The sequence below is a fragment of the Aegilops tauschii genome, chromosome 1 (genome assembly GCF_002575655.3).
Source record: "Aegilops tauschii subsp. strangulata cultivar AL8/78 chromosome 1, Aet v6.0, whole genome shotgun sequence".
Taxonomy (NCBI): domain Eukaryota; kingdom Viridiplantae; phylum Streptophyta; class Magnoliopsida; order Poales; family Poaceae; genus Aegilops; species Aegilops tauschii.
The window spans coordinates 327529583-327553639 of record NC_053035.3 but is presented as its reverse complement, the minus strand read 5'-3'; the positions used below and the strand labels follow the sequence as shown (position 1 = coordinate 327553639).

Here is a 24057-nt window from a genome sequence, read left to right as displayed (position 1 = left end):
AGAGGCCGGCATGATGGTACCTTGGCCCAGGATTAAAGCCAGTCATCCGGTCAGGGGGCATGGGTGTTTCCGGTTGGGACCGAGAGAGGGGGCACCCCCTTAGAGCGCGCGTATAGAAATTTGATCCCATGCTACGCGAGGTTGTAGCCTCCCCGTCTCAAGGTTTTTCTTGAACGTCGCCGAGGGTGATCCCTGGCTTCGGATGGTTGAATTGGGTGTGTACTGGTTAGACGTGTTTCTTCCAAAACACCGTAGACGGAACTAGTCCCCGTGACTACTGAAATCCGTTGGTTGTGGTTAAGTACAAACTCTGCAGAGTCAATTCTTTCCAAATCATCGTATCCATGATCAAGTAGTGTAAACATTATATCCATATCTATCCGTGTGAAAAACTTGTCCCCGGTGGACAAGCTCAAGTGGTAAATTCAGATTTATTATTATTCCTGTGGATGGACTAACTTTATATTTGTCTCATGCTTGTGATAATTTATGTTCCCGAACTATTGTATTATTGAGTTGTGATATAAGCCCTTTATGTGACGTCGCGCAGACGTCCGACTGTGGCGTGTACTCGTTTCTCACTTTAAATATAAGCCCTTTATGTGACGTCGCGCAGACGTCCGACTGTGGCATGCACTGTCTTTATTTTCTGTTATAAGCCCTTTATGTGGTGTCGCCCCGACGCCCGACTGTGGCATTATCATTCCGCATTTTCCGCTCGAGGAGTCTTTCAGACACTCGTTTGGCACCAGTATTATCATTCCGCATTTTCCGCTCGAGGAGTCTTTCAGACACTCGTTTGGCACCAGTATTATCATTCCGCATTTTCCGCTCGAGGAGTCTTTCAGACACTCGTTTGGCACCAGTATTACTATTCTGCAGTTTCCGCTCGAGGCGTCATTCAGACCCTCGCTTGGCACCCAGTATTTATTATCTCTATGTCTGATCGCACTGGTTAACTTGTTCATACACTTCATGTTTACATTTGTTATACCTTATGTCCGAACTGTCTTGCGAGTACTTTCATAGTACTCACCTGGCTTGTTGATTTGGCCAGATGTTGACGAAGGCGATCTCTTGGATGAAGAGTTTGATAGCGCGTCCGATGCCTAGAGGAGTCCCAGTCAGTCCTGCGCGATCCCGGATATTGGTCACTTGTATTGTGTTCGCTTCCGCCACCCGCAATAAGTCTCCTCGAGCCTCACTCCGACGCTCGAAGAGCTGTAGTCTTCTGGAATCATATCACTCGCTTCGCGGTGATATCTCCACCACCGTTATTATCGTGAGTTAGTAGTTGCCACCCTATCCGCCGTTTTGTTTTAGCGGCGTGCATGTAATAAATTGTTGGGCAGTCTCTGCTCAACCTTGTATTATATTTAGTACTCCTGGTATCTTTTTTCTGTGACCAAGATATTGTCTACCAGTGAGAAGGAATTCTTCCTCGCTGGTCCGTAAAAGGGATTGGTCTCTCAATAATTATTTTATTGAAAACCGGTCGTGACAGGCGCCCCCTCTTTCCTCCCTCTCTTCCTCTCCTTCCTTCCCCCTTCCTCCTTCCTAGTTGGACTAGGAAAGGGGAGTCCTACTCCCACTAGGAGGAGGACTCCCCCCTCTCCTTGGCGCGCCCCAAGGCCAGGCCGGCCTCCCCCTTGCTCCTTTATGTACGGGGGCAGGGGGCACCCTAGAACACACAAGTTGATCATTGATCTTTTAGCCGTGTGCGGTGCCCCCCTCCAGCATAATCCACCTTGGTCATATCATAGCAGTGCTTAGGCGAAGCCCTGCGTTGGTAGCATCATCATCACCGTCATCACGCCGTCGTGCTGACGGAACTCTCCCTCGAAGCTCTGCTGGATCATGAGTTCGTGGGACGTCACCGAGCTGAACGTGTGCTGAACTCGGAGGTGCCATGCGTTCGGTACTTGGATCGGTCGGATCGTGAAGACGTATGACTAGATCAACCGCGTTGTCATAACGCTTCCGCTTACGGTCTATGAGGGTACGTGGACGACACTCTCCCCTCTCGTTGCTATGCATCACCATGATTTTGGTGTGCGTAGGAATTTTTTTTGAAATTACTACGTTACCCTACGAGGTCATCCACTTAAGGGAAATTTGCTACTGTCCTACAAACCTCTGCACTTGGAGGCCCAACAACGTCTACAAGAAGAAGGTTGTGTAGTAGACATCATACATCAAGCGCATTGTCAAACACTTCTGCTTTCGGTCTACGAGGGTACGTGGACACACTCCCCCCGGTTGCTATGCATCTCCTAGATAGATCTTGCGTGGGCGTAGGAATTTTTTTGAAATTGCATGCTATGTTTCCCAACAACAGGATTATAGTAGTCTGCACATTTGAGGATTGTCCATTTTTCATTGCAGCTTCTTAGATAGCAAATGAGAGGACATTATGTATAAAGAAACTAAACTTGCACCACAGCTACCTAGTAGTAGGAGAGAGCACAAAAGTGACTGCTAAGTGGTTGGCACATGAATGTGAGCAACAGTTGAGGACAGACCCCAACACACCTGTCCAGACTATAATTTCAAACTTGAAGCAAAAGCATGGAATAGAGGTATCTATACATATGGCCTATAGGGCAAGAAAGCTAGCTAAAAATGAAGTCCTAGGAGATCAGAAGGCACAATATCACAGGATAAGGGATTACCTAGAAGTTGTGCTAGAAACCAATCCAGGAAGTAGATGCATTGTCACAACAAAGCATCTGAAACTACATCCCAGCAAGAACCCAAGATTCCCCGGCCTGTTCATGTGCCTCAATGCTTGCAAAGAGGGTTTCCTGAATGGTTGCAGACCATTCATAGGTATTACCCACTAAATTGTTTCTAATTAACTAGTGACTCTACATTTGTATGTGCACACCCACTAATTTGTTTTTAATTAACTTGTGATCTGGTGTGATAGGTGTTGATGGTTGCTTTATAAAGTTGACAACAGCGCAGCAAATCTTGGCTGCCACTGGAAGAGATGGAAATAATAACATATTTCCCATTGCTTTTGCAATAGTGGACAAGGCAAACACAGCAAGCTGGTCTTGGTTTCTTACTCAATTAAAATATGCCATTGGTTGTGAGTTTGGCAAGTTTGGCTACTACACAATTATATCTGACATGCAAAAGGTACTCTCTACTCCAATCATGTACTGCATAGTTTGCAATTGCTTATTAATTTCATACATGGCATTGTTGTAGTATTCTCAAACTGTAGTTCATTCAAACAAGGCCTTCTTACAGTCATAAATAATGTATTCCCCAATTGCCCACAAAGATTCTGCCTTAGACATATTTATCAGAACTTTCAAACAACTGGTTTAAGAGGGGAAGAGTTGAAGAAATACATGTATCAGGCAAGTTATTCCTATATTGAGCATGGTTATGTAACACCAAGGGAAGGCATGGAAAAGGAGTGTGAGCCAACTTGGAAATGACTTTCTAGGATACCAAAACATACATGGGCTAGGCATGCCATGGACAACAACTGCAAAACTGACTTGATAGTTAACAATATAAGTGAAGTTTTTAACAAGATGATACTTGATGTCAGAGCCAAATCCATTAGAACTATGGTAGATGGGATCAGAACAAAGCTGTTAGTAAAATTCAATGCAAATAGGACAAAGACTGAGACTGCTAAGTGGCAGATATGCCTAACATATGCCGATAAGTTAGAGGAATCAAAACATCATTCTAGGTTTTGTCGGTCTATCAAAGCTGGACCTGATCTCTTCCAGGTGACAAGTGGAGAAAGCACATATGCAGTTAACTTGTTGTTGCATACATGTGGCTATAGGAAGTGGGACATATGTGGAGTTCCTTGCAATCATGCTGCTTCTACAATCAACAAGGCAAAACTACACCCAGAAGATTTTGTTCATGATTTCTTCAAGAACTTACAGTCCAATAGTTTTCCCTATGCATGGGCCTGATTTGTGGCCAAAGACTAGAACCCTTGACATTGAACCACCAGTTTTCAAAGAGAAGCCAGGAAACAAAGAGACAAAAAGGAGAAAGAGCAAGTTTGAAAAGCCAGCTCCAAAGGATACATCTATGATGGGCACTATCACTTGTATCAATTGGAACATGACTGGGCATACATACACTAGTTGCATGCAAGCTCTTAAACCAGCACTAACAATGAGAATGAACCAGCACCAGGTAATTGTTCTTCCAGCTTTTTCTATATTAATCTCAGATAGCAGTTTCTAACATTTGTATGTTGTAATTGCAGGAAAACTAAACTGTTTCTGCTCCTGCTGCTCCCATGACATCAAGGATAAAAGCTCCTTCTTCTTCTGCTGCTCCTGGTGCTTCTCCAACTACAGCTCCAGCTCCTCCTGATCCAAGGGCAGTCCCAGGGCAGCGGGAAGAGCTTCTTCCGCTCTTGCTGCTGCTCCTAGGGCAGCAAGAAGAGCTCCTTTTGCTCCTGTTACTGCTCCCAGGGTAACAAAGAAAGCCAAAACAACACTGGCATCAACAAAGGACTGCTACTTCTACTGCTGGTGTTGGTCCAAGTTCCTCTACTACTGCTGGGCCAAGGGGAAGCAACAAGTTCACCCCCCAAGAGCTGCAGGTAGTGGAAGAGTGAGGAAGCCATCCTATAAGACGTCTGAGTGGTTCAACTGTTCTAAGGGGAGCAAGTGAAGTTGTGTTAATTTGTGTTGGGCTGTGATCAAAACCGTATGTTGCTTGTGGTTAGCTCTTGATGTTGAAAACTGCTTGATTTTGGTTGTGATGAGACCTTTGATGTAAGGTACCTAGTGGACTTGATGGTAACTTTGATGCTTCTGGCTTGCTAATAAGCGTGGCTCCTAATTTCTTATGTCTCCTACTAATTTCCTGTTATGCTCCATAATTGTTTTATGATTGATGAATCAAAATGATGAATGATGCTACTAACATCCTTTTATGCTCCATATTGGGTCATCTAGGGTGCCTCGATGTCGACGATATCCAAGATAACCTAATTTGACCATCTCAGGTGCCTCGACATCGACGGTATCTAAGATAACCTAATTTGGTCATCTAGGGTGCCTTGACGTCGACGGTATCCAAGATAACCTAATTTGATCATCTAGGGTGCCTTGACGTCGACGGTATCCAAGATAACCTAATTTGATCATCTAGGGTGCCTCGACGTCGATGATATCCAAGATAACCTAATTTGATCATCTAGGGTGCCTCGACGTGAATGGTATCCAAGATAACCTAATTTGATCACCTAGGGTGCCTCGACGTCGACGGTATCCAAGATAACCTAATTTGATCATCTAGGGTGCCTCGATGTCGACGGTATCCAAGATAACCTAATTTGATCATCTAGGGTGCCAAATGTGATACCAAATGTGATAACATACCAAATAAGTGAGATAGTTAACATCATAGATCACACCATAGTTCAAAGCTTACAAGCCATAGTTCTAGGCTACACCATACTTCAAATACTACAAATTGCCACTGGTTCGCACATTACAAGCCATAGCTCAAAGCTTGAAACTTAAGATAATGACCCACATGGTCAGATTACAAATCACTCTTCATCACAGATATCCTTGATGTCCTTCAGCTTTCCCTTGTTCTTCTCACTAGCTTTGACAAGATCAACAATGTGAAACTCCAAATTCCTCCTCTCAGTGTTCAGCTTTTCCTTCTCCTTCAAATGAGCAAACTTCAAATTCCTAATCACATTACCTTGGGCAACATGAATGCTCATCAACTAGTCAACCTTTTTCTTCAGTTCTTTGTTCTCAGCTTCCATTGCACCTAGCTGTTTTTTCAAAGCTGACATGTTGTTGTCCAAAGGAGGAGTGATCTCCTCATGTTCACCTTGTTGGACTTCATTTTCCTTGGGAATATTGTCCTGGGTATCAAGTAGGTTGTTCACATCCTCAACAAGCTTCTCATAAGTCTCATGTAGCTTGTTCTTCCGTGATGTGAGATTGTGGACAAGTGATGAATGCTCCAGACATGCCATCCTATTAGCACACTGTCTATCCTCATACATAAGCCATAGTTTGTGAAGAGCATTCTGCAACTGCTCTGGCCACTCCTCATCTACCCACTGAACAACACCACAATTGCTTGCTGTCTGCAAAACAAGAAGTACATATTCATTTACTTCCTTTTTCACTTCACTTCAATTCAGTTCAATTCAGAACAACTAGAGTATAAACCAATTTTCTATCTGAATTTTTAACACCAGAGTACACTGAACAACAGAGTACACTTAATCTTATTACTAAAATTTAAACAAAACATCAGAGTAAACTAAACAATAAACATGGTCATCTTAGCAAAAACCAAAACTACAAACATGCGCATCACAGTACATAGTACACTGAACATGCACATCACACTATACTATACTATACTATGGTACATGATAGTATATTTAACTGAACTACTACATGAACAATGAACATGAATAATGAACAGTACATATGAACAATTTACATATTCTTCGCAAAAAAAGCTAACTACACATATTTGCTACCACTTACATCAAGTCCACAAGCAATGAACCTCCTCCCAGTGCTAATCCCTTCGAATGCAACAAACCTCTTCGCCGGCTGGCCATGCTCACACATCACCATCACATCATCGTCAACACCACAGTAGTTCGGGTCCTCAATTATAGCTGGGATCTGGATCAACAAAAAAATGAACAAAATTCATCCCACGAGTTCAAATCGAGCAGGAAATAAAAAATCCCCAAATTGAAACCCTAGCTCAAAGAACTAAATCGAAACACTAGACATCACTGACCTTGATAGGGGGGCCGCCTGAAGAGTACTCGTAGCCCGATTCCTTGTTGGTGTCGCTCCACGAAACCATGGCGGACGACGGCGAGCAGGGCCAGAGAGAGAGGAGGGGGAGACAGAGGAGAGGGGCGAGAGAGAGAGAGAGAGGCGCGGGAGATCTGTCTGGCGAGCACTAACACTCCGACAGGCGTGGCGTCTTGACCGTTTTGGTACTAACGGTGTCGTCTGCCTGGCCGTCATGCCACGTACACGTTTTCGGGGCCTACCTGTCGGAAAAGAGTTCAAACGCGGCTAAAAGCCTGATCATTGCTTTTTGCAACGACTTAAGCGACTTTCCAGTGTTTTTTGCAACAGATTAACGAGTTGGTGGTTTTCTGCAAAACATGCTACAAATGTGGTAGTTTCTTGCAATTGATTCTTTAACATCTTACAACAACCAACCTCGGTGACTAGGAACATGCGCACGCCCCCAAGTGGACCAAGGAGAAGGACTCGACCTAGGGCGCCACCGACAGGATATGCTAAGATCCACATAGATGCCGGAGTCTCAAATTCGAGAGGAACTGTTACTGCTGTATGTCATGACCGTCACGGAAATTACTTGGGAAACTCTTCTCTCATTATTTTTGGATTACATGAAGCCGCTATACTTGAAGCAACTGCATGCCGTGAAGCATTGTCTTTGGCGGAAGACATGGGTCTCCAAAGTTTCATAATCGCTTCATAAGCTAAACAGGTGGTGAGTGATCTGCCAGTGATCTGGCAATGGCATGTGGCAGTTAAGGTCGGCACGACATGATATCAACGGAATCAACTCCAGAGCAACAAGTTTTACCAGTAACTTTACTTTCGAAGGTCGTTTCGTTAATGATGAAGCTTATAGTTTAGTTAGATTTTCCCTTACATTATATCAAGGACACTATGTGTGGCTTATTCAACACCATGACCCAAATTGTATCCCACAAAATGTGGTCTTCCATGAATAAAGCGTTTCTTAAAAAAACATAGAAGGAGCTCCCGGGGATACGGGCATTCCGCGTCAGCACAGTTATTAATTAAAAACTCGTCACTATATTGTTGTGTGGTTACATGTGAACTCAGTGGACGTTTACATATGGTGCATTGGTCCATGTAAATCCTTTATGGATAAAAAGAAATCAATTGTATAAAAAAACTAAAACTAAAGGATTCAAAGAAGGAAAAGGGATTAGTTTTCATATAGGCTGTATAGTTAGAATATACTATATCATGATAATCCAGTCGGATTGAAGAAAGAATTTCCAATAAGCAGTAGTTATTCGTGATGATTATTGAAGTTCATGAGCATTAAAATCTGTGAACATTTTAGAAATCCATGGACAATTTATAAATCATGGAAATTTTGAAAATTTTGTGAACACTTTAAAAAAATTCATAAATAGTTTTAAGAGTTTTATGAACTTTTCTTACATTTTATATAGTTTGAAGTCATAGTTAGATAGTCTGTTTTCCAGAACCAGGAGCAGTCTATATTTCTCCGGTTGGTTTCGTTCAGAGCGGATGTTAGTTTTTCTTTTTCTTTTTGAGGAATAGAGCGAATGTTAGTTTTTCCTGGAGCGGGACCGCACGCACGTGGTTGTTATGGGCCAGCCCAACGGAGCCTTATACTAAGCTCCCGGCCTATGCACACGCAAGTAAAGCATTCGTTAATCAAATCCAATGAACGCCTGCAAAAGGTTGCACCCAGGGGAGGCCCACACGCCAGTGACCGTGAATCTGCTGATAGCCTGAGCACTGGCCTAGATGACCACAGATAAACTAGGAGAGGATGCCGATGGATGTTCTTGCCTCCGTGGACAGCTTTTGGCAGTTGGCTACTACTGTGCACAACCATTATTGTGTGGTTGTGCTCGTGTCTGTGTCATGAGTGTGTGCACCGTCTCCGATGGGTCAACAAGCGGTGGATGCAACACGAGTGGATTTCGACTCTGTGTGCTTTGTCTAGCACTCGGTCTTGAGTTTCGAGGTGAGAACTGTAGGCCTGATTTGATTAGTCGTACTTTTGCCATGATGGTGTTTTTCACGCTAGTCCTTGTGAAATGCAATTCTTGGAGTTTTGCTTGGGCTTCATCTTCAGGGGTGAAAACCCATCATCTGTTTTATGCTAGCAAAGGGCTCGTGCGTTGCTACGTAACGATAAAATACGAGGATCATGTCACTGATTAAGAGCATCATTTTGAGTTGAAGTCACATTTTTGCAATTTGTTATTTGTGCATTCTACAAGTGTTGGTCTCACATGAAGTAGTGGTGTGCTTGTTTATTTGTTTTAGGTCCACATGTAAGTAAAATTGCAATTCTTTTATTTTTGTATCTTGGAAGGTTACTAGTCTCACATGTGGGTAAGGGTGTATTTTTTATTGGTGAAGATTGTTGGTTCAACATGTGAACTCACCATCAACTCCGGACGTGGTGATTTGGCTCTAGGGACCATGTACTCCCTGGTGAATAGTAAATTAAAAATAAATAAAAGATAAAATGGACAGATTGACTGGATAGCCCATGCAGTCTTCTCCGTCTGGAATGGACGGGGCAAATTGGCTCTAGGGACGTGATGATTTAGCAGTGGTTTGTTACGGCTGGATAGCCCATGCAAAGAAGTTGGGCCACATTGACTGGTAGCATGGGCCTATACTGGAATCTTCAATCCGTAAGCGGCCCGTGGGTCTGGAATGGACGGGGTTCCAGCCCATCCATAAGCGGGCTAGGGCAAACCAGCCGCTCGTCTATATAAAACCAGGCATCGAGGTCACGCCATCTTCCGAAACCCTAGCCCTTCTTCCGCCGCCGCCGAACCCCAGCGCACCGGTGAGAAACTCTCATCCCCTCGCTCCTTCTCCGTCTCGTTGCTTCAAATCTCATCCCGTCGACTCATCTGAATCGCTCGCCGTTTATCGTTTCTCTTGTGGTTAGCAGGAGGAGCCGCAGCAGAAGGGATCGGAGATGGCCAAGTCGAAGAACCACACGGCGCACAACCAGTCGTACAAGGCGCACAGGAACGGCATTAAGAAGCCCAAGCGCCAGCGCCAGGCCTCCACCAAGGGGGTACGTTCATCCTGCTACGCACGCAGTCCCCTAGATCCAGAACCAATCTCTGTTCTGTTGTTCCTTTACTTTCTGGTTCAGATTTGCTGTTTTTTTTTCCATGGATAACTGTTTGCAGTGCAGACTTCAATCTGGTTTAGTTAGTTTCCTTCCGGCAAATATCTGTAATTATGCTAGAAATGTGAATCTGTTATTGACAAATTGGAGTACGAACCTGAAATCTGAGGTAGCATTGTTCGATTCTAGTGCATGTGATCGATAGGTTGTTCAAATCTGTTGTTACCTTGGATAATTGTTGTGGTCAGTAGTTAGCTATGTCAAATGGGGCATTTATTACTGGATGATATGTATTATGTGTAAGAATCGAGGCCCTGTTCTAGTTTTCGTCACTATAGTTATTATTCCGTAGATTTGATGATTGATGTGAACTAGCACAGTGCCCCATCACGCTGGCATTGAGGTTGGACTCAGGCTTTGGTCTTTGAATTGGTATGTTACAAGTGAGGTCATTGGTGAAAAAAAATACTTGGCTTGTGCTAGAGCAAATCTTGACTTCTTGTGTATGTCTGTTGCCCAAGTTTTGTTTCTGTTGGCCCTTCTATCCCTAATCCTGTGGTAGGAATCTAAATCTAATGCTGTATTGGGAGTTTAGCCTTGTAAAATGTTTGTGATTTCTGTTTGTCTACGCCTACTGATCTGTGCCTCTTTATTGTTTCCTTGTAGATGGACCCGAAGTTCCTGAGGAACCTGAGGTACTCGAGGAAGCACAACGTCAAGGCTGGTGAGGGAGAGGTTGAGAAGTAAGATGGATGAGTGTCTGGTGGTCGATATGTCTCATGTATCGCTAGGATCTACTGTTTTGAACTTAATCCAGTGTTCTGTATGACCAAAGAATATCTATGTCGTTACCTAAGTTTTGTCATGCTGCTGGATTGGAAATGATATTTGCAGCTTTATGAGAACCTTCTTTATCTATAAAATGTGTCTTCGAATGCAATGTTTGTGAATTGAGCATTCTATTTGGTGTTGTCTGTTCATCGGTGATCTTACTTGATTGGAATACGAATGATCGAGCATGTATTGGTGGTACAATAGCTGTTACTTTGAGCTCCTGTTATGCTGACCGATGAGGTTCAAAACATGATAACAACAGTGACCCAGATGATAAAATCCATGGCAAGCAATTGGTTGATTAACATTTGACTAGATAGTAGTAGATCACACCTTTATGACATGGCTCCTCGTCAAGTTTCCTGTTAGTGCTGATTTGCTCTTGCTGTTCGTACCAACCCTACTCTCTGTATTTTCACATAAGATGCACCATTACAAGAAACGCATACGCGTGCAAAAAGCAAACCAGACCACAATCATGCATGCTCGAGCACCGGTCGATCGTTTGCGCCGGTCTCAGTATTTACCACAAGCGCACCGATCGCTATCTTAGCAGTTGCAGGGGTTGCACTTGCAGCTGGCACCACAGCTGCAGCCATTTCGGGCCTCCCCGAACCACACCTTTTCAGGCCCGGCGACGGATGACGGTGGTGCCGCTCTTCTCCGCCAAGTCAGGGTATATCTTGCTGCAACAACAAAATATCAGCACGAGAAACTCTTCTCCACTATACTTAGGCCTGAAACAGCTACTAGTAATTTGCAAGACAGAACAGAGGTATCCACGCATATTTGCACGAGGAGCTCCAATGTAGATTTCGGACGATTAAATAAAGCTTTGCGATATCAAAATTTTATCCTTGCAAGTATTCTAGTTCCCAAATGAACTTCCATTTTCAAAGAACCAAATATGCTTAATAAATCGCCAATAATGGTTAGTGTTCTTGACGTGGGTCCTTGTGACTTCTGTATAAATTTCTGTACGTTTGAGGCTTTTACGACGTCATTGGTGCTTTCTTCTAAAGCAACGATACATGGTATGCATCATCTTAACGCTCCCCTTTATAAGAAATAATGATTAATTAGATGCGTGTTCAACTCACAAAAAAAAGGACACTTGTTGAAAGAAAACAACATTTAAATTTTATACCGGTTGACTTCAATAACAGCTAGCCTGCCGGCCAGAAATGTGCCTTCTTTGTTTTTTTACCCTTACCATCGCTTTCTTTCCCTTGAGGCCATTACCATCACTGCTTATTCTCAATGGAACTACCCGATCTTCCTAAATGTACAACGTTTTGGCAGTTCTTTCTCAATTTTGAAATTACATTTAGAAGCAAAGATAGTAGTTTTTAGAAAAGGAAGCATTTTATTGCGTACCCCTTTACACAAACCGGGGAATAATAACTTATTCGGTCTCAAAGTAGCTTTTCAGATGCAACGGCATTTTACACAGTATCCCGCCTTACTCTTGCTTCTTGTCATGTTTCAGTAACTCTCTCTCAGTTGAACAGACCGAACTTCAACCCGCAAAAATAAAAATAAAAAATAAAAAATAAAAAAATACAGACCGAACTGCATGTGTCTATCCTATCTACAATTCCTACCTCTCTACATGTTTCCTTCTTAACCAAGAATTGCTTTCCCATCTACTAGTGTTAAGAAATTGTATTGACCAGGATCATGCATTAGAGATACCTAGCTCCATGTTCAGCATCGTTTTCCAACAGAACCATCCATGAGAAATACACCGCTCCATGTTTAGAAATTGCATTGACCAGTACTTGTCTACCTGGTATCTGATTATGTCCTTTTGGATCGTTGGTTTGTTAGGACTTGGACTATGTGCTGCGAGAGTCTTAATGATTCAAAGATTTTTTATGGAAACTTTTGAGGATTGGAATTCTTAGTAACATTTCCAAGTATGTTGTTTGGTTTGTAGAAATATGCTCCTTTGCACTGTATTTTTATAGAAATAAAGTTGTACCCCCTCCTCCACTCCCATGGTATGATATATCATATTTAGAAATAAAGTACGATAATAATTAGTTCAAATTGCGTGGTAATAACATAATCCTTAAGCCTACTTAATACACAACTTGTTGTATCTTTCTCTCTTCCATGATCAGAATTCTCACTACTTTCAAACCCTTCGTAGTAACTTATTTTTAAATAATTGACTTATTCATGGCACAATTACCATGAATCACATACTAGGTCATTTAAATACATATTGCGATACAAAAGGGTAGCACCAGATATTTGAAAATGGCATTAACCAGCAAGCATAGCATAAGCATTGCATTAACTGAAATAGTCACAAGCGCCATCAAAGTTCAAGTTTGAGCAAACATAAAATCATCACAAACATTTGACCGAGGGATGCTTTAAGCACCGTGCAGCCCTGGCCCGAGCGATGAATGCTATAGACAAATGGACTACGAGAGTTACTATAGTCTAGCTAACAATTCACACTTTGCTCGAACCTGTTTTGTATATTCACTTCAATTCAGATGGACCATTACAAAGACACACACATATAGGCTTGCGCGCACAAACACAAAGCAGTAGAAATAGTTTCACAAGTTACATGAGCACAGGGACACCAAGAGCAAACCACACCACAACATTAACCAGACGACCGGCGCCAGTTTCATTATTCACACACCCGATGACACACGACACGATCACCACATAAACATCGACCGCTTGCATCTTAGCAGTTGCAAGGGTTGCACTTGCAGCTGGCACCGCAGCTGCAGCCGTGGCCGGCCTCACCGGACTCGGCGGCCTCCTCGAACTGCACCTTCGTGGGCCCGACGTGGAGGACGACCACGGTGGCCTGCACGGTGGCGCTGCTCTTCCCCTCCAAGTCAGGGTACATCTTGCTGCAACATTCAAATCAAAATAATCAGCGCAAGAAATTACCGAGTTAGCAACCCATTCTAGTTTGCAAAAGAGAGAGAGAAGTATGCATACCCGCAGTTGCAGTTTGAGCCGCAGCCGCAGCTTGATCCACAGCTGCAAGACATCCTTAGTTTTGCTGTAAGTTTTGTTGAAGATGGAAGAAGAATAAGTGATTTGAGATGGTGAGCAATGAGCAATGCATAGGCTCTCCCTGTGCACCAGTATTTATAGGCCAACTAGTGTGATTGAAAGGACGTTTGTTGCGTGTCACGGTGCTTTACAAAGGCTTCCTAGAATGAGACTTTAGGAGCTTTGGTCCATCTAATATAAATTTCTAACGACTGAATAAAACTTTGCGATTTGATAATTTTATCCTTGCAAGTATTCAAGTTACCGAATGAACTTCTATTTTCAATGAACAAAGCATGCTGAATAAATCGCCAATAATTGTGAGTGTTCTTGACGTGAGTCCTGACGATTCCCGAATAATTTTCTGTGCGTTTGGCGCGTTTATGGTGTTATAGTTGCTTCTTCTAAAGCGACGATGTGTGGTATGCGTCATCCTAACGCTCTCCTTTATAAGAAATAACAAGTATTTAGATGCGTGTTCAAAGAAGCTATGTACGTTAGCTGCTAAATTAATGCAAGCAATACCTAATAAGAAAATACTAACATTTTAATTCATTTTATATTGATTGACTTCAACAACAGCTAGGCTGCCGGCCAGAAATGTGCCTTCTTTGCTTTCTACCCTTACCACCGCTTTTTCATAACCCTTACGGCCTTGTTACCATCACTGCTTATTCTCAGTGGAACTAGTTAGTAGATAAAGAAACATTTTTTGCGTATCACTTTGTGCAAACGGGAAATAGCAACTTATTTGTCTGAAAGTAGCTTTCAGATAAAGAAGCATTTTACTCGATATCCTGCCTTATTCTTTCTTCTCGTCATTCTTATCCTATTTACATTTCCTACCTCTCTACATGTTTCCCTCTTAACCAAGAAGTGTTTTTCCGGAAATTCAACTCGGTGCCCAGGCTCATCTGCTCCCGCTCAGAACAAATATCAAAATAAATACTAGAAAAATAAAAAAAAATCCAATTTTTTTGGGGTGGTAGATAATTTGATGCGTGAGGTCCGCTCTAAATTTCAACTCATTCGGACATCTGAGCAATTCTCGGCAAAAAAGACAAATCGGGCCAAAACCGTGCGTGAACAGTAAACATTTTTACAGGCCTCGATTTTGTCTTTTTTGCCGAGAGCTTCTCAGATGTTCAAATGCGTTGAAATTTGGAGCGGACCTCACGCATCAAATTATCTACCACCCAAATATTTTTTAGAATTTTTTGAATTTTTCTAGTATTTGTTTTGATTTTTTTCTGAAAGAGGGTGCAGATGAGCCCGGGAGCAGAAACTCCGCGTCCGTGTTTTTCCATCTATTGGTGTTTTTACAAAAAAAACATTAATAGATGGAAGAAGTGTTTTTTTACATCTATTAGTATTAAGAAATTGTATTGACCAGGAGCATGCATTGGAGATACCTAGCTCCATGTTTGGTCATATGTTCGTTTTCTCACAGAACCATCCATGAGAAATACATTGCACAACCATGTTTAGAAATTGTATTAGTGCCGACTTCAAAATAAAAAAAAATTGGCCAGTACTTGTCTACTTGGTATTTGATTTGGTTCGTTAGGACTTGACTGTGCTGCCACGAGGGTCTTAATGATGCAAATAATTTTCGCAGAAATTTTAGAGGATTGGGATTCTTAGTACATGATTCCTATCTCTACCAGTTGGGATAGTCATCAACATTCCATTTACTGAATAATGAACTAAATGCTCAAGATTCATGGCTAAAGTTGAATCATAGTTAGCCAACATTCTCAAATCATACTCCAACGCGGCATAGCCTCCAAAGTGGACAAGCAGTTTTTCATCGTGACACTGCTAAATAAGCATGCTCGTCATGGAAGGAGGCCAAAACTGATCACAAGCATGCATATCAAACACTTCTAAGAAAACATATTGCCGCTAGTAATTTCATTAGTATTCATAATGTAAGAACCCATCCAGGCGAGACGTTCCTAGTGGGCTTGACTGAGGGAAGCTTTAAGCACTGTCCGAGGGATGATAGGCAACCAAACATCGGGAGTTTGCATCTAGTAGGGCTGGTTATGGTCGATCCATGCAACCAAATACGCTATAAGTAAATGAACTATGAGAGTTGCTTGTCTAGCTAATAAGCTACTCCCTCTTTATTTCAATCCCTCTGCAGATGGAAGTTTCCATTTTTTTAGTGTTTTCCTTTATGTTCATTGTAGAGAAATATAGTGACACCTGCATTAGGAAAGAATATGTTTATCTCTATCTTTACTATCTTACAAATAAGAGTCGGTATATGGTTTTAAATTTCAGTTTTAGAAAAATTTCAACACATACCAAAATTACTGAGTTTCAGTAATTTCAGTTTGCATTTCAGCCAAAGGACCGAAATGTTTACTTGAAATTCAAAAAATTATGTGAATAAATTCGAAAAAAATTGAATTCCTGTGTACAACTGAAATGTCTGAAATATTTTGATCGAAAGGTAAATATTTTGGTGTCAACGAAAATTATTGAAATTTAGTGGAATTGACCAAAATCTCAATGAAAGTGATAATCGTCGGTAAGACGTGGCTAATTCACACTTTGCGCGAACCTGTTTTGTACATTCACTCCAGTTCAGATGGACCATTACAAAGACACACGCACATAGGCTCGCGCACACAAACACAGAGCGGTAGCAATAGTTTCACAATTCACACCACAACACTAACGAGACGGCCGGCGCCAGTTTCATTATTCACACACCCGATGACACCCGGCACAATCACCACAGACACATCGACCGCTTGCATCTTAGCAGTTGCAAGGGTTGCACTTGCAGTTGGCTCCGCAGCTGCAGCCGTGGCCGGCCTCACCGGACTCGGCGGCCTCCTCGAACTGCACCTTCGCGGGCCCGACGCCGAGGACGACGGCGGTGGCCTGCACGGTGGCGCCGCTCTTCTCCTCCAAGTCAGGGTACATCTTGCTGCAGCAGGCGAATCAAAATAATCAGCTCAATAAATTATCAGTAGCAACTCACTCTAGTTTGCAAGAGAGAGAAGTATGCATGTATACCCGCAGTTGCAGTTTGAGCCGCACCCGCAGCTTGATCCACAGCTGCAAGACATCCTTAGTTTTGATGTAAGTTTTGTTGAAGATGGAAGAGGAATAAGTGATTTGAGATGGTGAGCAATGAGCAATGCATAGGCTCTCCCTGTGCACCAGTATTTATAGGCAAACTAGTGTGATTGAAAGGATGCTTGTTGCGTGTCACAGTTCTATACAAAGGCTTCCTAGAATGAGTCTTTAGGAGCTTTGGTCCATCTAATATAAATGTCTAATGATTGAATAAAACTTTGCGATTGCGATTTGATAATTTTATCCTTGCAAGTATTCAAGTTACCGAATGAACTTCTATTTTCAAAGAACAAAACATGCTAAATAAATCGCCAATAATTGTGAGTGTTCTTGACATATGTCCTGAGGATTCCCGAATAATTTTGGTACGTTTGGGCGCGTTTATGGAGTTATAATTGCTTTCTTCTAAAGCAACGATGCGTGGTATGCATCATCCTAATGCTCTCCTTCTTTATAAGAAATAACATGTATTTAGATGCGTGTTCAAAGAAGCTATGCACGTTAGCTGCTAAATTAATGCAAACAATACCTAATAAGAAAATACTAACATTTTATTTATATTCATTGACTTCAACAACAGCTAGGCTGCCAGCCAGAAATGTGCCTTCTTTGTTTTTTACCCTTACAATCACTTTTTTTATAACCCTTATGGCCTTATTACCATCACTACTTATTCTTAGTGGAACTAGTTTGTAGAAAAGGAAACATTTTATTGCGTATCCCTTTGAAAGTAGCTTTTAGATAAAGAAGCATTTTACTCGGTATCCTTTTTTTAGAAAAGGAGATTGACCTCCGGCCTCTGCATCAATCGATGCGTGCAACCATATTATTAAAAAAACGTAACAAGGTCTTAAGTTCCAAGGATGCTCATAAACTGAGCAAAATTTTAAAAAATAAAGTCTGTAAAGCGCCACATCCAGCGATAAACCGCCTCATCCGGCGATAAAGAACAAGTTACGATTGCCTACACACCTAGTCTATTAGTAGCTCGCCATCCAAATCGGCTGAAGATAGCCCGTGCTACCGTCTCCCAGCGGTTGCACCCAATAGCGAAGAGCTCCCTGAAGTCCGCATGAATGAGTAACGACCACATACGGATCCAAGCTGTAGCTCTGTTGATAACCTGCAAAAAGTTAGTGAATTTTGTCCCATTTTTAAATCATATCATTTCTAGTGTTCCATATAGCCAAGAATAATGCACATATCCCTATCTGAATATGCTTACCTATGTGTATCTCCACTCCATTAAGCCACGCCCCAAATAATGTGTTTATGCTCATTGGGGGATGAACGTTAAAAGCTATATGAATTGATCACCATAAAATTTTTGCAAGTGGACACTCGAGAAAGAGGTGTTTAATCGATTCATTTTGATCACAAAAACAACACCATATCCTGCCTTACTCTTGCTTCTTGTCCTTTTCAGTAACTCGCGGTTGAACAGACTGAACTCCACTGTCTATCCTATTTACATTTCCTACCTCTCTACATGTTTCCCTCTTAACTAAGAAGTGTTTTTCCTTCTATTAGTGTTCTCTTTAGAAAGAAAAAAACTAATGGATGGAAGAAGTGTTTTTTACATCTATGACCATGCATTAGAGATACCTAGCTCCATGTTTAGTCATATGATCGTTTTCTCGCAGATTCATCCATGAGAAATACATCGCACAACCATGTATAGAAATTGTATTGGTGCCCACTTCAAAATAAAAAATATATTGGCCGGTACTTTTCTACTTGGTATATGATGTTTCGTTAGGACTTGATTATGTGCTGCCAACTGGGTCTTAATGATGCAAATGATTTTCATAGAAATTTTAGAGGGTTGGGATTCTTGGTACATGATTCCTATCTCTACCACTTGGGATAGTCATCAACATTCTATATATTTACCGAATAATGAACTAAACGCTCAAGATTCATGGTTAAAGTTGAATCATAGTTAGCCAAAATTCTCAAATCATACTCCATCGCGGCATAACCTCCAAAGTGGACAAGATGTTTTTCATCGTGACACTGATAAATAAGCATGCTCGTCATGGAAGAAGGCCAAAACTGATCACAAGCATACATATCCAACAGTTCTAAGAAAACATATTGCCGCTAGTAATTTCATTAGCATAACAACTATAATGTAAGAACCCATCCAGGCGAGACGTTCTGTCGGGGGGATGATCCCCGGGTAGGCAACGGAACCCGGATCCCTTTTCAAAACATCGGGGCAAGCCAAACCCCTCAGTCCGGCTGGCCTGCCTGCCGGCTCCCCAGCGTGAGCCAGCTAGGCATGGCTACAGCCTGGCCGGCCAGCCCACGCTGGCAGACCGCAAGACGACGACCAGTCCTTCTGGACGTACAACAAGGATGGCCCTCCACGACGGGGCACACATGGCCACAGTGCTCCCCCTTTACGCCGGCCCGAGCGGGCGTGGCTACAGTGCGCCCTACACCCACGCCCGGGGCGGCCGGCGGCCGGCGGTGCAACCCTGTAGCTGAGCGGCGCCAGCCGCCTCATGACGCGAGACACGACATGCCACAGTGCCGTGCAGCCGGCCGGACCCGTGCCCGGCGGCCCCGTCACGGTCCGCGCCTGGCGAACCCGGCAAGACCCGCACCTAGCGGACCTGGCGACCCCCACCGCCGGCTCCCAGATGATGACACTAGGGCCCGCACCCACATAACAATACCGTTGTAACCAGGGGGGCAGCCTATAAGACTCCCCGGTGTCCCTCCATGCCGAGGGTCTTCGGTCGGTTGATTCCCCCAGCTCACACACCCACACACTCACTCAATGGAGATGCAAGATAGAGGCATGGCCCTTCTTCCTCCTCCACCCAAACAACTCCAGGAGCGACCTTGTAACCTAGTGCATATCATCCATTCGGCAGGACTAGGGGTGTTACCTCCCACGGAAGGCCCCGAACCTGGGTACGTCTCGTGTCACACACTTGCGCGCGCCAACCTCGCCTCCGGAACCCACCGACGTCCTCACGTAGTCCCTCACTTTTAGCCATCCCATGGCATCTACTGTGAGATCACCATGAAGCCGAGGGAAGCATTAAGCACCGTCAGGGGGATGATTAGGCAACCAAACATCGGGAGTTTGCATTTAGCAGCGCTGGTTATATGGTCGATCCATGCAACCAAATACGCTATAAGTAAATGAACTATGTTGCTTGTCTAGCTTATAAGCTACGAACCATCTTTATTCCAATCCCTCTGCAAATGGAAGTTTCCAGTTTTTTCCAGTGTTTTCCTTCAGGTTCATTGTAGAGAGATATAGTGACACCTGCATAGGAAAAAGTATGTTTATTCTTATCGTTACTATCTTACAAATAAGAGTCGGTATATGGTTTTAAATTTCAGTTTCAGAAATATTTCAGCACATACCAAAATTAATCAATTTCAGTAATTTCGTTTTGCATTTCAGCCAAAGAATGGAAATGTTTACTTGAGATACAAAAAACTATGTGAAAAAATTCGAAAATATTTGAACTCCTGTGTACAACTGAAATGTCCGAGATAGTTTGATCGAAAGGTAAATATTTCGGCGTGTACTAAAATTATTGAAATTCAGTGAAGATCATCGAAATAGAGCAAGACATCCTTGGTTTTGCTGTAAGCTCTGCTGCTGAAGATGGAAGGGGAAGAACTGATTTAAGATGGTGAGCAACGGGCAATGTATAGGCTCTCCTTATGCACCACTATTTATAGGCGAACTATAATGATTAAAAGGACGTCTGTTGGAGTGCGGCGTTTCTGCTCCCGGGCTCGGCTGCACCCACGCTGACGAAAAAAATCAAAACAAATACTAGAAAAATTTAAAAAATTCAATTTTTTTGGATGGTAGATAATTTGATGCGTGAGGTTCGCTGCAAATTTCAACTCATTTGGACATTTGGACAGCTCTCTACAACAAAGACAAAATCGGGGTCTGTAAAAAAGTTTACTGTTCACGCACTGTTTTGATCCGATTTGTCCTTTTTGCCGAGAGCTGTTCAGATATCCAAATGAGTTGAAATTTGGAGCGGACCTCAAGCATCAAATTATCTACCACACAATTTTTTTTGGATTTTTTTGAATTTTTCTAGTATTTGTTTTGAATTTTTTTCTAACCGGGAGCAAATAAGCGTGGGCACCGATTTGGATTTTTGCGTCTGTTGTGTGTACACAGGCTTCCTAGAATGAGTCTCTTTAGGAGCTTTCGTCCCTCTAATGGAAATTTCTAAAAATTAAATAAAGCTTTGTGGTTTGATAATTTTAGCCTTGCAAGTATTCAAGTTGCTGTTGGAATATTAGGCAAGTTCATGATTAATTCCAGTAAATAATTTATGACTAGAAGAGATACTAGCATGCAATAATCTAGCAAACTAGAAGAACAGCAAGACATGCATAACAGCAGCAAACACGTAACAATAGCTGTAGAAACAGACATGAACAGAGGATGTTGGACGTACTGATCGTTAGCTATTATGGGTGCGACAGTGTTGATGACGATGTTGGCGACGATCTGCTGCTGACGGCGATGAATACGACGATGAGTAGCACCGCGCGACTTGGACGGAAGACGACCCGTGATGACGAATTTGAGCAGTCGCGCACAGCGCTTCCCAAAAACCTAATTCGTCCTCTCCCGGTGCAGGATCGCAAAGACGAACGGTTCCGGAGACCTGCTCTCCCACGCGCCGATGCACGCCGGCGTTTGGGATGGAGTAGACTACGATGGCGGCGCAAGTTGTGAGATGAGGCAAAACCCTAGGTGTTTTTCGGTGTGTCTCTGGCCGCAGCCGGTAGCTGTATATATATTAGGACCAGAGGCGGTATTGTGTCGCGACCACAATCCCAAACCGACTCGGTTTCTAATTCGTATACTTACCGGACAAGAAATCAAAAACTTGTCTGCCAAGACATAAAAATAAAACGGCAAAAGGAAGCTGCGCTCCTGCAAGGAGACGGACCGGATTTCGGCGGACCATTCACGCGCATGTACGCCTCACCTCGCCTCGCCTCGCCTCGCCTCGCCTCGCCACGGCCCGGCCAGGCGAGGCGAGCGAGCGCGCGCGTGTGGTTTTCCCTTTCTCTTCTCACACACCACTTAGAGTGGTGGAGAGAACCCACTATATAAAGAGGTCCAACTCTTCTTCAACTTCCAAGGTGGGACTAAACTTAGCACCACCACTTGCCATTTTACACATGGGCTTTGAGATTTCAGAAATTGCTATGGGCCTAGCCCATTAATTCTAACAATCCCCCACCAGATCTCAAATACCCATTTAGAGATTTGCCTTCTCTCACCACTTGTTTAATATACCAGTGTTTCAGCAGAGACTGTTAAGTTGAACTTCTGCCTAGAACTTTAAGCTACATCCATTCACAACTTGACAATGGACTATGCCTTGAATTGCTAGTTTTGTGTGAACAGGTTTCACTCAAAGTCTTAACCAGTACCTGACCGCCAGTAGGCTACCCTGCGGTTTGGAGCTTATACGTCATACTCCCTGGTCTCTTCGTGAGCTTACTAGAGATCACCCAAATCTCATAGACTGCGACGTTTACAGTCAGAACTCATATAGGTGTGTTCTTTCAAGACTGCTCTGTACGACAGCATCTTTGCTAATTATAGCCAATAGAACCACATTAAGGCATGTTGCCAACCTGCCTTACAGATCTGAGCCTTACAGCTCTGAGAGTTTTGCATCTTCACTTGGAGACGATCATAAGTTATTACTCTCCTCAGTTAACCAATAGCTTGTTCTTCCCAGATCCTAATTCACGGGATCTCCGATCACAAAGGTTGGGTTACTACTATGGTGTAACATCTATAGGTCTCATACCCATCTCCCTCGATGCAATATCTATCACATTTCGTGATAGTCCCTTTGTAAAGGGATCTGCCAGGTTTTTGTCTGTTTGTATATACGTAACAGTTATTACTCCGGAGTTTCTCAACTTCCTGACACACTTCAAACGTCTTTTCACGTGTCTTGATGACTTTGCATTATCTTTAGAATTGTTCACTTTAGCGATAACCGTTTGGTTATCACAATTCATAAGAATAGCCGGTACAGGTTTTTCAACAACCGGCAAGTCCATCAAGAGCTCACGCAGCCATTCTGCCTCAACAGTAGCTGTGTCCAAAGCAGTTAATTCTGCTTCCATAGTTGACCTCGTCAATATGGTTTGCTTGCAAGACCTCCATGACACTGCGCCACCACCATGAGTAAATACATACCCACTTGTTGCGTAAAGTACATCAACATCGGAGATCCAATTTGAATCACTATATCCTTCTAGCACAGCAGGATGCCCTGAATAAGTAATTCCGTAACTCATAGTACCTCTCAGATAGCGCAAGACCCTTTCTAGTGCATGCCAATGATCATCACCCGGGTTGGACATGAACCTACTCAGTTTGCTCACAGCAAAAGAGATATCTGGTCTTGTAGCGCTAGCTAAGTACATGAGTGAACCGACAATTTGAGAGTATCTTAATTGATCTCTCGTTTCTTTCTTGTTCTTTCTGAGTGTCACGCTGGGATCATAAGGTGTTGGAGAAGGCTTGCTATCCATAAAACCGAATCGGTTCAAGACCTTCTCAACATAGTGAGATTGCGTTAATGTAATCCCACTCTCATCCTTAATAAGTTTGATGTTTAGAATTACATCGGCTTCTCCCAGATCTTTCATGTCAAAACTTTTTGATAGAAAAGACTTGACCTCATTAATTGCATTAATGTTTGTACCAAAGATCAATATGTCGTCTACATACAAACATAATATGACACTATTGCCCCCACCATGGCGATAGTAAACACACCTATCAGCCTCGTTAATGACAAATCCTGCAGAAGTCAGAGTTCTTTCAAACTTCTCATGCCATTGCTTAGGTGCCTGTTTCAGACCATACAAAGATTTTAACAACTTGCACACCTTTCTCTCTTCACCCTTTACCACAAACCCGTCAGGCTGATCCATATGGATCTCCTCTTCCAACTCTCCATTGAGAAAAGCTGTCTTTACATCCATTTGATGAATGATAAGACCATAAGAGGCAGCCAAGGAAAGTAACACTCGAATGGTGGTCATTCTAGCAACGGGTGAATAGGTGTCAAAGTAATCTTCGCCTTCTTTCTGAGTGTAACCCTTGGCCACTAGCCGCGCCTTGTACTTATCAAT

The 24057-nt window shown here is 42.9% G+C and overlaps 4 protein-coding genes across 5 annotated transcripts; 1 reads left to right on the top strand and 3 right to left on the bottom strand.

Moving 5' to 3' along the window:
• Positions 1-5428: 5428 nt before the first annotated feature.
• Positions 5429-6910, bottom strand: LOC109758768 (uncharacterized). Its single transcript, XM_073496896.1, has 3 exons — positions 6787-6910; positions 6522-6665; positions 5429-6109 (listed from the first exon to the last, which is right to left on the bottom strand). The coding sequence occupies exons 1-3, from the start codon at positions 6853-6855 to the stop codon at positions 5738-5740; spliced, it is 585 nt and encodes a 194-aa protein (XP_073352997.1). The 5' UTR covers positions 6856-6910; the 3' UTR covers positions 5429-5737.
• Positions 6911-9489: 2579 nt separating this feature from the next.
• On the top strand, positions 9490-10861 carry LOC109758799 (large ribosomal subunit protein eL29z). Of its 2 annotated transcripts, none has more exons than XM_020317668.3 (3): positions 9490-9627; positions 9733-9864; positions 10588-10861. In XM_020317668.3, the coding sequence occupies exons 2-3, from the start codon at positions 9763-9765 to the stop codon at positions 10666-10668; spliced, it is 183 nt and encodes a 60-aa protein (XP_020173257.1). In that variant the 5' UTR covers positions 9490-9627; positions 9733-9762; the 3' UTR covers positions 10669-10861. The 2 variants fall into 2 exon arrangements, with proteins under 2 accessions (XP_020173257.1, XP_020173256.1); XM_020317667.4 differs by having other exon boundaries at positions 9495-9627; positions 9736-9864.
• Positions 10862-13235: 2374 nt separating this feature from the next.
• Positions 13236-13867, bottom strand: LOC109758796 (metallothionein-like protein 1). Its single transcript, XM_020317664.3, has 2 exons — positions 13732-13867; positions 13236-13640 (listed from the first exon to the last, which is right to left on the bottom strand). Exons 1-2 carry the CDS (start codon positions 13782-13784, stop codon positions 13469-13471), a joined length of 225 nt encoding a protein of 74 aa, XP_020173253.1. The 5' UTR covers positions 13785-13867; the 3' UTR covers positions 13236-13468.
• A 2424-nt stretch (positions 13868-16291) lies between these two features.
• Positions 16292-16960, bottom strand: LOC109758795 (metallothionein-like protein 1). The gene is made up of 2 exons (XM_020317662.4): positions 16822-16960; positions 16292-16732 (listed from the first exon to the last, which is right to left on the bottom strand). Exons 1-2 carry the CDS (start codon positions 16872-16874, stop codon positions 16561-16563), a joined length of 225 nt encoding a protein of 74 aa, XP_020173251.1. The 5' UTR covers positions 16875-16960; the 3' UTR covers positions 16292-16560.
• Positions 16961-24057: the final 7097 nt, after the last annotated feature.